The sequence below is a fragment of the Balaenoptera physalus genome (assembly GCF_965194825.1).
Source record: "Balaenoptera physalus genome assembly, chromosome: 20".
In the NCBI taxonomy this organism is placed as follows: Eukaryota; Metazoa; Chordata; class Mammalia; order Artiodactyla; family Balaenopteridae; genus Balaenoptera; species Balaenoptera physalus.
Genome location: NC_138901.1, coordinates 56229609 through 56241955, shown reverse-complemented (window position 1 = coordinate 56241955; position 12347 = coordinate 56229609). Strand labels below are relative to the sequence as shown.

The window sequence follows — 12347 nt, the reverse complement described above, 5'->3', positions numbered from 1 at the left end:
TTTTCTCTTAGGAGTCAATAGGGATGGGGGTAACATATTTGCTGAAAAAACGTGTAAAGGAGAAAGGTATGGAGACCAGGGACTGACCAATTTGTCTCACACAAAAGCAGAGATATTAAGGAGGCCGGATTTCACCCCAGGCTAGACCTCACCACCACCGCTATCTCTTCAGTTATTCCCCCCACCTTCCTCATCCAGTTCTGTCCTCCATCCCGGGCAGTAGGGTCCCTTTCTCCATTCTCGGGGCATCTGCCATTCCATCTATCTAAGCCCAACCTCTCCCCCAATCCAGAGTTCCATTCAGTGGAGTCGCCTCCTTGTCCCTCCTCCTCTGAACCCCGAGACATGCGAGACATGCGGCCTTGTCTCGGCTCCACCTGTCTCTAAGACCGTCCCCACTCCCTGCCTCCAAGGAACCCCAGGGTTCCGCCCGCCCAGCTTCACCCCCCCCCCACCTCTTTCCCGGAGTCTCCGCCCCCTGCCCCGCCCCCGGGCCGGCTCTCGGAGGAGGGGAGAGCTGCTGTCGCCGCCGCCGCCTCAGCTGCCCACAGCTGCCGCCGCTGCCGCCGCTCCGCTTGGTCCAGCCGCCAGGCCCAGTGCTCACTTCGCCAGACCAGGGCGCTCTGCGGAGACACCCTCACTCCTTCCTGGGGTCCGGGACGCCTAGCCGGGCGTGGGGGGAAGCTCCGCTTGCGGGGTACAGGGAGGGAGGAGCCTGGAACCAGAGCCAGCGCCAGCCGTCCCCGGATCGACAAGATAGGACAGGTTGAGGGGCGTCGGGGAAGGAAGAGGGGGTGCTATAGGCAGTCCCGGGGAGGACAAGGAAGCCCTGTCGCAGAAAGCTCTGATGCGCTCTGACTTATAGCGGGTCTGTTCACATCTGGGGACCCGTGACAACGTGGGTGCACTCCTCTCTCGGGGGGCTGGTTGGATTGGAGGGCGTGGGATCTAAACAGCACCAGCTGTCCCCGAGGAAATTAGGGGCTGCCAGAAAAAAACAAAAAAGCCAAAAACCTATGCTCCTTATTCCGAGGTGACAGAGGGCCCTCCAGACAACCACCTGGTGTAACCACTAGGAAGGGCGGATTTGGAGGTGACTTCAAAAGGAGTGGAGGGTAACAAGGTGAGGAAAGGGGCTCAGCAGCTGGAACCCTGTGCCACTAGAAATGGGGGTGACTTGGTAAAAACCGGTATCGTCCAGAGACAGGGTCTGGGAACCTCTTCTTGCTGATTGGCGACAGTCTGGATATTTCAAGGCATAGTTTTTTGGGGATTTCAGTGAAAAAAAGTGGGGGATTCTTCACTTAGAGGGTGGCAAAGGAAAAGACACCAAGGTTGGGTTCTTCCTAGACACTGGCAGCACCCCAGCAGGGGTGGGGTGAGCTAATATCCCCAAAGCTAAGGACCCACACCCTTAAAATTACAAGAGTGGCTTTGGCAGGAGTGCAGGGCCCGGAAATAGGGTGGAAAGGTGCCTGGGGATATTGGAACCACATCCTGGAAAATTTGAGGGTCTTGGCTTTGGGATAGTGTTAGTGGGGGACAGGGACACTGGAGATCAGAGAAGGGGGAGTTTTCTGTGGGGGGCAAAGGTCGGGGGTGGGGTCAACTGAGAGGTACATAGGCTGCTGGGTCTGGCGAAGCTAGCACGAGGCCCAAGGGTGGGAGCTGGTGCCTGGGGTGGGGGTCGTCTAGGGCTTATCCTCAGGTCCCGTGGGTGAGGCGGCGAGTCGGACCGGAGAGGCAAGACCATGTCCTGGTGAGCTAGCGGGCTTCTCTGGGGGGGCCCAGCGCGCTCCGGGAGCCTGCCGGTTTTGGGGTGTCTCCTCCCGGGGCGCCATGGCGGCACCGGCCAGCAGCCTGATCCGGCAGAAGCGGGAGGTCCGCGAGCCCGGGGGCAGCCGGCCCGTGTCAGCGCAGCGGCGCGTGTGTCCCCGCGGCACCAAGTCCCTTTGCCAGAAGCAGCTCCTCATCCTGCTGTCCAAGGTGCGACTGTGCGGGGGGCGGCCCGCGCGGCCGGACCGCTGCCCGGGTGAGTGGCTGGGGCGGGGTCTCCGGGCCGGGGGTCTCTCTGCCTGGGAGGTTGAGGCCAGGGACTCGGAAGAGCGGGGCCCGACTGACGGCGGCTCCCCGAAAGTGAAAGGGGGTGCGCCTGGACCACAAACTCTCGGCCAGACGATGCCTCAGTTTCCCTTCTCTCTCGCCCATAACCCCGAGTCTCCTTGCTTTCGAGGGCAAGGGGAAGGCTTGAGGGGCTAAGCCTGGTGCCCCGAAGCCTGGCAGCTCCCGCTCGCCCCCCCTCCCAACACACGAGTCCCCACCCCCACCGTCCTCTGCCTACGTGCGGTCTCTCGCGATTCTTTCAATGCCGAGCGGAGGGGCCTGGGGGTTCCGGACGCCTGGGTCACCCCGAGGGTTTCTGCGGCTCCGGCAGCCCCGTCCCCGCCCCGCTTCTCCCGCTCCTCCGAGCCTTGGCTCCGTTCCTCCTCGCCGAGCTTGCCTGGCTCGGTACCAATCTCCCCAGCTCTCCCCGGGGTGTCCTTGCAGCTACCTCGCCAGTCCGCCCCTCTGTGCGCCCTCCTCCCGTGACCTGCACTTCAAGAAGGGAGCTGGGCACTCCCCCATGACCGCCTACGCGACTCCGAAATCGGGTCCCACGGGCTCAGGGGACCCTCTGCCGCGAGCAACTCAGACACACTACACGGCTGGATACCCGCACGGAGACTGGGGGTCGTACCATCTACGAGGGGGTACCGGGAACTCGGCCGCAAGCGCCGGGGGAGGAGAGTTGTGAGGGTTAGCGTGTGGTCCCCGTCCAGGTGCGACAGGCGGGAAGTCCCTCTGGCCTCGCTCCCGCCCGCTCCCAGCTCCCCTAGGGGGAGACCCCCCCCCGCCCCCCGCTGGCGTCCTCCTCCCCCCGCCGCCGGCCCTCCGCAGTGGTACGGTCCGCAGCCCACCCTTTGAGTGGGACCCAGCCCCCACGTGAGTCAGCCTGCCTCACCAGCTCCCTGGCCCCCTCCCCCATCTCCTTGGTTTGCTACCGAATATCCCCCATCCCAGGCGGGTTACCTGGCTGAAGGGGAGAGGCTGAGCCTCAGGGAGGGTTGGGCCCCCGCGAGCCAGCAGACTGACAGACAGACAGACAGACAGATGGGTCAGTGTCAGACAGGCCGGCGCTGGGCCAAGGCGAGGCCCGCGAGAAGCGAGCGGCAGCCGCAGCAGCAGGTGCTGAGTCAGCGTCAGGCCCAGTCCCACCCCCACTCCTGAGGGGGCGCCCCTACCCTGGGGTCACCTTACTGCCCCCCACATTCGCAAACACACTGCCGCTTCAGCAGCTCTGCCTGTCTCCCTTTGTTCTCTGCCTTTCCATGTATCTCTCCCCTTCCTCTACCTTCTTCTCCCTTCCCCCCATTCTGGTTGAGCTGTAGAGTAGGAATTAAGCCTTTAAATAAATTTCAATCAATTAAACTGAAAGCTGGTTAGAGGAAGCAGAAGGGACCCACACCCCAGCTTCCTCTGGAGTCAAAGAGAGGTGGGAGAGACCTTGCTTAGAGGGTCAGGGAGCTGGGGCCCTGGGACCCTCTTCCTTCCCTCCATCCTCCTTTCTTTCTCTCCTCTGATCCCGCCAAGTGTAGCAATGTTTCTGGGAACAGAGATGTCATGTTCCAAGATGAATGTCTCTTTCTCCAGAGCCTCAGCTCAAAGGCATCGTCACCAAACTGTTCTGCTGCCAGGGTTTCTACCTCCAGGCGAATCCCGACGGGAGTATCCAGGGCACCCCAGAGGACACCAGCTCTTTCAGTGAGAGGGGAAGCCAGCTGCTGGGTGGGAAGGGGGAGAGCAGGCATAGGAGATGACAATCCTATTGTGGCTTCAGGTTCTGTTGTTTTCAGTCTGGCTCTTTGACCCCGCAAAGGAAGAAGTAGAACTGGGACCAGAATTGAGGGGGGGCTCAGATGGGGATTGGAGGCTTGGGGTACTGATACCTCTTCTCTCCACCCCCAGCCCACTTCAACCTGATCCCTGTGGGGCTCCGTGTAGTCACCATCCAGAGTGCCAAGCTGGGTCACTACATGGCCATGAACGCTGAGGGGCTGCTCTACAGCTCGGTGAGACAAGGGGGCAGAGTGGCCTGGAGTCAGGGGACTCCCCTAGCTATAGCCTTCCCAATTGCAGATATTTTGCAGCTCAGGGCTTCCTCTCCCTCCAGCTCCTGCCGACACCCTGTCCTCACTGCCCGCTCCCAAGCACCTCCTCTAGGGTCCCTCCAATCCCTTCTCCTCCAATAGCCTCCTAAACACCCCCAGGCTCTTTGAATGTCCAACTCTTTCAACCTTTTAGACCCCCTGTGTCTTCTCCAACCTCCTCTAGACCTCATTATTACTCACTTCCCCAGAGTCATTCAGGATACTGGGGAAGGATTCAGGAACTCCTCCAAGCAGAAATTCCCTCCAGGTCCCCTGGATGGTGAGAGGTTGGGAGTAGAGCAGAGAGAAGTTATCTTCTCATTCCAGGCCCCCAGAAGTCTAGTCCCTGGCCCTCGGGGGCCACCAGACTCTTCCTCACCCTCCCTTTCTCCCAGTGCCTGCGTGGGCTCAGAAGTTGGCTCTCCCAGTCTCAAACGTGTGGATTATATCCTGCCTTGTTCTTCCCAGGGCTCCCTTCTGTTCAGTGATGTGTCTTTTTGTCTTTCTGTCTGTGTGTGCCTTTCTGGGTCTTTGTCTCCTCAGCCACATTTCACAGCTGAGTGTCGCTTTAAGGAGTGCGTCTCTGAGAATTACTATGTCCTGTACGCCTCTGCTCTCTATCGCCAGCGTCGTTCTGGCCGGTCCTGGTACCTGGGCCTGGACAAGGAGGGCCGAGTCATGAAGGGAAATCGAGTCAAGAAGACCAAGGCAGCCGCCCACTTTGTGCCCAAGCTCCTGGAGGGTGAGTATGGACCCCCAGGGAAGAGGTGGACCACATGGGACGGTATTGACCTTGACATGGACATTTAGTGACACACAGCTAAGGGGCTATAAGTGTTTTAAGAGGACACATGCTATGACAGGTCAAGCCAGGAAGGCTCTGGCCTTTGGAGGTTTGGGAAGCTCTCCTTCTGTGGGTTCCCAGAGGAGGATTGTAGGGGAAGGGAGCCCTTTCAGAGCTCTCTTGGTGCCTAACTCTCCTTCCTGCTCCTCTCTCTCCCCTTCACAGTGGCTGTGTACCGGGAGCCTTCTCTCCACAGTGTCCCTGAGACCTCCCCTTCCAGGCCCCCTGCCCCCTGCCATGCAGTCCCCGGACTGGAGGCTCCCTGCCCTCGCCACCACCACAGCCTGTCTCCCAGCCCTGCTTCTGGCCCTGCTCTCACCCCTGCTGCCACGCTCATGCCCTGAGCAGCCAGGTCCCACCAGGTGCTCTACCCAGAGGGAGCCTAGGGGCCGGCCGTGACTTCCGGGGCTGCTGAGACCCTCAGATCCTTGGGCCCGGGAAAGGGCTCAGAGAGGGGGATGTCTGAAAATGGTCCTGGCTGATCACTTCTTTCCTTCCACACTCACACCCTCCAAAGCCTTTTCCCGAGATGGCGCGGGGGGTTCCAAAACTGACAAAACCAGAGCATAAATCTTCCGCACCCCGGGCTCAGCCAGTTCCTGGAGCCCTTTGCCCTTTTCATGGCCACCAAGCCATAGATTTATAGGTCCACTGGAGCTCAGGATTAGTTTCCTTCTTTCCCTACTCCACCTTTTGCCTTGTTCCAGACAGGTTCTGGAACACCAGGCACCCCAGCCGGGGCCATTTCTGCACTCAGGGTCTGTGCTGGAACACAGGCATGCTGCCAGGCTCTGTTCTGGATCCATCAGGCTTCTGTCCTTCACCCAGATGGACCCCTGGTTTCCAAGTGGAGAGAGGCTGGATTTGGGCCCTGTCCAGCTGTTGGTCTTGGCCTGAATTGAGCCAGTCTCAGATCACCACAGGTTTAACTTTCTTACCCCAGAGACACCCAATTCTAGAGCGTGATGTTCTAGACACGTACGGAGCCATACTTCCTTCTGAATCTCAGCTCTAGGACATAGACCACGACTCTCAGCCCTTCCCTCTAGGATGGAACTAGAGCCTATATAGCCATGTTATTGCTCTAGAGTAAGAGTTCTAGACCCACGCTCCCACCTTCTCTAGTGATACCTGTTAAGCAGGAGCTCTGGAAAGGACCCAGCTATGATTCACAAAGAACTAAGTTCTGGCTGGATCAAGAACCACTTCTTGTTTTCCCTAGACAATTTTCCAAAAATCTTATTCTTCCTATAGAATGCTAACCTTATTTTTTACATGCAGTTTCTAGCTCCTGCAACTCAGCTGGGGTCCTGCCAGGGAACAGAGGCTGAGGAAGGGCAGAGGAATTTTGGAAGGAATCCCTGGCTCATAGAAGGGCAGCTAGGATGGGGAAGGGGCCAGAACTATGGCATGACTGGACCTGTGCCTGGGTTGGGGGGACATGAACACTTAGCTACCTCAGCAGGAATTCCTTCCAGGTCCCCTTTAAAGCTGAGGTCTTTAGGGTAATGGGTCTAGAATAAAAAAGACAAATGGGACATAGCTTTGACCCCCCCAAATGAGGAGACCCCAATTCAGCAATAAGTCCCACCCTTCTCCCCTACGGGTCAGGCCAAGGAGGGTGATGGCCTCTTGGTCTCTAGACCTCATACACCCCTCCAGCTTCTAACTGAACAGAACTTGCTTTACCTCAGCTGGATGTCAGGTACCCAAAAAAGGCTCTGCTCCCAGGGGACCGGTCTCCACTCCATGCTTTCTCAATTAAAGACTATTTATACAATTGAAGTGTTGTCTGCCATCTGTGGGTAGCAGGCTTTGGCAGTTGCTCGGGGAGGGATCAAGTCCCAGGGGCGGGGCGGGGCGGGGCGGGTGGGCTGGGCTGCCCCCCAATAACAGGTGCACATTCCTGGGCGCCTCGTCACTTCCCCTGCGCTGGCTGTCCTGGCGGCTCACCCAAGCGGACTCACTGAGCGACGCGGGCGGGCTATGACACCAGGGGCGCTACTGCTGCTGCTGCTGCTGCTGCTGCTGCTGGGGGCGTTGGGGGCGCCGTTCGCCCCGGGTAAGTCTGGGCCTCAAAGGGGTAAGGTAAACATGAGATCTAGAAACAGTCATGCCCGGATCCCCAAGTAGCATCCTCCGTAAGGCCTAGAGCTGAGACATGGAATCCCAAATACTAGCTGGGTGACTGTGGGCAAGTCACCCCACCTGTGTTCTTTAGTGTCCTTGTCTGCAAAATGTGAAAAAATACCTACTTTCCGGAGCTACTGTGAATGAGGATGAATGGAGATGATCCAGGCACAGTGCCTGGTATCTGCTCTGAGCTCCTCCCTCAGTATTTTCCCAGGCCTCTGAGGCTTGCTGCGTAGGGAGGTGTTGTCTCTGCGTGTGAGTCAGTGGATACTGAGTCCTGGTCCCTTCCCCCCATTATCTTCTCTTAGCCGTCTACTGCGAGGCCTAACCATTTACCGGTAGAAATTCATCACCCTCTCCCTGACCCATCTTAAAATACAAATGCCCCCAAGAGAAGTAACACTTTGAGCCAGTAGGCAAGAGCTGGAGGTCTTGGGGCTCACCCCGAGTCTGGATGGGCTGGAATGGGTGAGTTGGGGTGAAGGGTAGAGCAGGTAATCACTGCACACTTCAGTTAAAGAAGGAGGTATCTTTCGAGCCGTGGGGTTTCTCCAACGGAGGCTGGAACACCCAGATAACAACAACGAGGAAGCCTCGGAAGTCCAGCCTTGACCCCTGCGGGGAGTGCGGTCTAGATACCCGGCCATAGGGGCAGAGCTGGCGGGTGGGGGGGCGGGGCGGGGCGGGTGGGCGGGGACATGCCTGCTCTGCCAGCTGATTGGCTGGCAGGTGCGCGCTGGCGGGGCCCGAAATTAGGGGCTACCAGGCCGTGAGGACCGCTAGTCCCACCACTCTCTCGGCCCCGCGGCAGCCGGAATCGGGCTTCTGCTTCCCAGCCCGCGGCGCCCCCACCACCTCGCTCCCCACCACTCCCCCGGCTTTCCGGGATCCGAATTTGGAGGCCCCTTAAAGGGTCCCCGTTGCTCTTCGCCCGGTCCTGCAGAACGGAAGTGGGGATCCTGGACTTCGGTCCCAGACGGTGGAGATCGGGATGGCTTCCGTGCTGATCCGAGAAGCCAAGAAGGGAGACTGTGGAAATATCCTGAGGCTGATTCGGGTGAGGGCTGCAGGCCGGAAACCGGGGTCCCAGAGGGGGTCAGAGCGGCGCTGCTGGAGTGGGGGCGGGAAGGAGGAGGTGGGAGCAGAGGGAGGAGCGCGCCCAGGGCTCCTCCTGCCTTAATCTAGCCTCTGTCCGCACGCTGTAGGAACTCGCTGAGTACGAGAAACTCTCAGACCAGGTGAAGATCAGTGAAGAAGGTACGGGCCCAACACCTGAGTCCTGACGGAGGCTGGGGTGGAAGTGACGGATGGGTTCCCCAGGCAGTAACTCCAGACTGGGCACACACCCAGGCCTTCTGTCTCTATCTCTTTGTCACAACTCCGATCTCTGCAGCCCTGAGAGCAGATGGCTTTGGAGAGAATCCTTTCTATCACTGTTTGGTAGCAGAGATTCTTCCTGCCCCCGGGGAGCCACAGGGTAAGAGCACTCCTAGCTCAGAGGCGCCCTCTCCAGTCAGCCTCAAAGGTCTCTCCCCCAGGTGCCCAGCGGCCTGACCCTTCTTTTTTTCTCTCTCAGGGCCCTGTGTGGTGGGCTATGGGCTATACTACTTCATCTACAGCACATGGAAGGGACGAAACATTTATCTGGAAGACATCTACGTGAAGCCAGAGTATCGGGGTACTGGGCAGAGGCCAGGCTGGGAGAAAAGCAACCCATAGACTGGACCACCATCCCTTGCCTCTTAATCCTAACCTATGGTCTTTTCTGATCCCCTTCAACTCAGACAATCCCTCTTTTTGTCTTTTTCTCCCCACATCAGGTCAGGGCATTGGCTCCAAAATAATCAAAAAAGTGGCTGAGGTGAGGAGAGGGATGGAGCTACAAGCTGGGCCCTGGCAAAGCAAAGCTGTATGGGAGGCACCTGGGTTGAATGGAGGGCGAGAAAGTCTTTTCCTTTTTGACCCAGGAAAGTGAGTGGTGTCTTCTCCCACAGGTGGCCCTGGATAAGGGCTGCTCCCAGTTCCGCCTGGCAGTCCTAGACTGGAACAAGGGGGCTACGGACTTGTATAAGGCCCTAGGAGCCCAAGATCTGACGGAAGCTGAAGGTTGGCACTGCTTTCGCTTTGAAGGAGAGGCGATGAGGGAGTTGGCAGGAAAGTGACGCCATCCCTTGGGGATCTCCATTTCAGCTTCTTCATCCCCACCAGCTCAAGCAGTCCTCAGAGACTGTCTCCACTGACCAAGGCCTCCCGGAAGGAAGGGAAGGAGGGTTGGAGGTGAATATTCCCAGATGGAAAGAACAGAGGTGAGGAAGAGGCAAGCCTTCCCACCTCCTTGTTAAGGGTAAAAAATAAATGAGAATTCCTATGTGTTGATGTGGTGTTGGGTGGAGGAATTGAGGATGTGACAAGCTTCAGCTATTACGACCCTTCCTCAGTGTTTTCTGGTCAGTGGATATTGCTCCTGGGGATAAAAGTGGGCCTAAGATGACTTTCACCCACAATGGACCAGAGTATTGGCTCTGGCCTCTAGCATATATATCAGGCTTGTTGGTCAGGTTTGGGACCCAGACAAAGGCCTCCAGTGTCTGGACTGGGCTGTGTGGAATCCGAGACTGAGGCAGGCCCACCGACTCAACAGATGGAACAGGCTGCCACCTGGTGGCGGCATTTTAGGGACACTGGGAAGGACCACTGGCCCCAACTTTTAAAAAATCCGCTCAGCTAGCGAGTGCTTTTTCTTTTTCAAAAGTCACAAAGCCTTTTTTTTCAGTTCAGCAGAACCAGAACAAACCTTTAGGACCCATGGAGACAAGAAGGGAAACAGGTTCATTTCCTACTTTCATAATATTTTATTATACAAGTAATGCAGGTTTGTTGTAGAGAAGTTTGAAGGGACATATAAAAATAAAATCCATAGCCTTACTTACATCTCTACTCTTAACCCTTTGGTACTGATTCCTTAGATTTTTTTCAATGTACATATATACATATAATTAGTTAATTATGTGGGGATTTATGGGATCAACTCTTTTGCCACCTGTTTTTTCATTTAACAATAAATCAGAAACATCTTCCTAAGTTATTAAACACATCCTCACTTCCAGTGGTAACATATTACTCCTTTTGTGGAGGAACCATTGGTTAAATGGTCATAATTTAGACACTGAAAGTGGACCAGCAGGTAACATAAATGTGTAAATTGTAAAACACAGGATCAATGGAGCCTAGAGAGTTGAAGATCCATCTTAAAATTCAAAAAAAAAAAAATACAATTCAGCCAAACAACACTTCAAAGGCCCAAATTCTTCCAGAGTGGTGCCAGTTTTGGGCCCTTAAAATGAGTTTACAACAGATGGGCCTTTAGGACAAACTTGATTGAGAAATAATGAAGCTTGTCTGCCCCTTCCACAGATGGGAGCAAGAAGAATCCAGTTTCATGCCCTTGGCTCATCTAATCTGGCAGGGATGAATATCTTTTAAACATGAACAAGTTATCTTTTGATGGCACTTTTTAAACTTAACTCAGAATGAATTATTTCTGGAAGGACACACAAACAAGCAGAGAGTGGTTGCTTCCAGGGAGAGGAACTGGGTGTCCAGGTAACGCGAGGAAGGGGACTTTTCCCCATGCCACTTTGGATCTTCTGAATTTTGTGCCTCGCCCATGTAGTACTTCAGAAAAATGAATAAATAAAACTTTAAATACTAATGCAGAAGAAAAGATTATGAACTAGGAAACAATATTTCCAAAATGTATCTTGCCCCCGTCCTGTTTTGTCTTTGCTTTTCAGAGTTTACACTTGTTTTTTTGTTATTCGCTCACCCTGACCCAGATCTTACCAGTTTTCATAGGGTGTCTTTGCACCCCGGCATCAATCCATTCTGCAGCCACCCCATGGTCTCCCACCCACTCATCACTTCATTAACCTCCTGTAGGGTGATTCTATTAAGTGCTGGGGCTGACTAGTATGGAGTGAAAATCACCTGGGTTCTGTCCATTCCAGGGAGAACAGAGGGGAGGGCATTTAGGGGGAGGGATTTTTAAAGAAAGAATAGAGATAACTTAAAATATCTCTCAAATCTGTCCACATCCCTAACCCCACTTCCACTATCACCTCTCTTTGAAAATTGCTATAACCTCCTAACTGATCTCCCAGCCTCCTTCTGTAAGTACCCCCCTTCCATGGGGTTATTTTTTTTTAATCATAGATATACAGTATAGTATTTAAAGTGTCAAATATCTCTACAAGACCTATATAAGAAAACAGTAGTCTCCCAATTCCCCAGCTCTTCAGAGTCAATCACTTTCAATTGAGTTTTTTAATTGTATTGTTATGGGGGGGTTTTGTATTCACCTTCATATTTCAAATTCAAAATGGCATACAGATATTGCTACTTTTTTTTTTTTTTTTTTGGCCACATTGGGTCTTCGTTGCTGCACACGGGCTTTCTCTAGTTGCGGCGAGTGGGAGCTACTCTTCGTTGCGGTGCGCAGGCTTCTCATCGCAGTGGCTTCTCTTGTTGCGGAGCACGGGCTCTAGGCGCGTGGGCTTCAGTAGTTGTGGCGCACGGGCTTAGTTGCTCCGAGGACGTGGGATCTTCCCGGACCAGGGTTCGAACCCGTGTCCCCTAGCATTGGCAGGCGGATTCTTAACCACTGCGCCACCAGGGAAGTCCAGTTATTGCTACTTCTTGATGTTTCTGTTTCGAGCACTAGTATTGACCTCCCATTGCTAACCCTCTTTTCCAACCCCTCTTTCACCCCATCCCTACTTCCCATCCTCCCATCCCTCCAATATTATATCATAACTCTGGATGGATCTGTGTTTCATGTTTACATGTTATGATTATGCAAATGCTCTTCACAGTTGAGCCATGTGGATTGTTATAGGTGTTTTTCTTTCTTGCATCATTTTTGTTTTCCCTGAAATTAATACTTGCCTTGTCTCCTTTATTCATTTGCTTAGTTTTCTGTGTACTCTAAATTATCCCCCAATTCTCCCCTAGTTATGTTAATCTCTTCTTAAGAATATACAAACACGTAAGGAATTTGATCTATTTCATTTTGAAGAACTTTCTCACGGAGCCCTTAGACCTGCTCCAGCACACAGTCTGATCTTTAGGCTGCACTGTTGGAGTCCCCTTTCACATCCATCTTAGGGACCTTTGCCCCTCTCTTG

General features: G+C 54.8%; 2 protein-coding genes across 13 annotated transcripts; both read left to right on the top strand.

Moving 5' to 3' along the window:
* Positions 1-766: 766 nt before the first annotated feature.
* On the top strand, positions 767-6564 carry LOC309649959 (fibroblast growth factor 11-like). Of its 6 annotated transcripts, none has more exons than XM_082440652.1 (6): positions 767-1759; positions 2548-2750; positions 3691-3801; positions 4006-4109; positions 4731-4929; positions 5197-6564. In XM_082440652.1, exons 1-6 carry the CDS (start codon positions 1752-1754, stop codon positions 5373-5375), a joined length of 804 nt encoding a protein of 267 aa, XP_082296778.1. In that variant the 5' UTR covers positions 767-1751; the 3' UTR covers positions 5376-6564. The 6 variants fall into 6 exon arrangements, with proteins under 6 accessions (XP_082296778.1, XP_082296780.1, XP_082296781.1 ...); XM_082440653.1 differs by lacking the exon at positions 2548-2750 and adding an exon at positions 1792-2032 and having other exon boundaries at positions 768-1123; XM_082440654.1 differs by lacking the exon at positions 2548-2750 and having other exon boundaries at positions 767-2032; positions 4815-4929.
* A 179-nt stretch (positions 6565-6743) lies between these two features.
* On the top strand, positions 6744-9536 carry LOC309649961 (thialysine N-epsilon-acetyltransferase-like). Of its 7 annotated transcripts, XM_082440665.1 has the most exons (8): positions 6744-7093; positions 8108-8259; positions 8370-8421; positions 8558-8641; positions 8741-8842; positions 8985-9025; positions 9159-9270; positions 9355-9536. In XM_082440665.1, the coding sequence occupies exons 1-8, from the start codon at positions 7018-7020 to the stop codon at positions 9402-9404; spliced, it is 669 nt and encodes a 222-aa protein (XP_082296791.1). In that variant the 5' UTR covers positions 6744-7017; the 3' UTR covers positions 9405-9536. The 7 variants fall into 7 exon arrangements, with proteins under 7 accessions (XP_082296791.1, XP_082296795.1, XP_082296792.1 ...); XM_082440664.1 differs by having other exon boundaries at positions 6749-7093; positions 9159-9536; XM_082440668.1 differs by having other exon boundaries at positions 6756-7093; positions 8108-8221; positions 9159-9536.
* The last annotated feature ends 2811 nt before the right edge of the window (positions 9537-12347 follow it).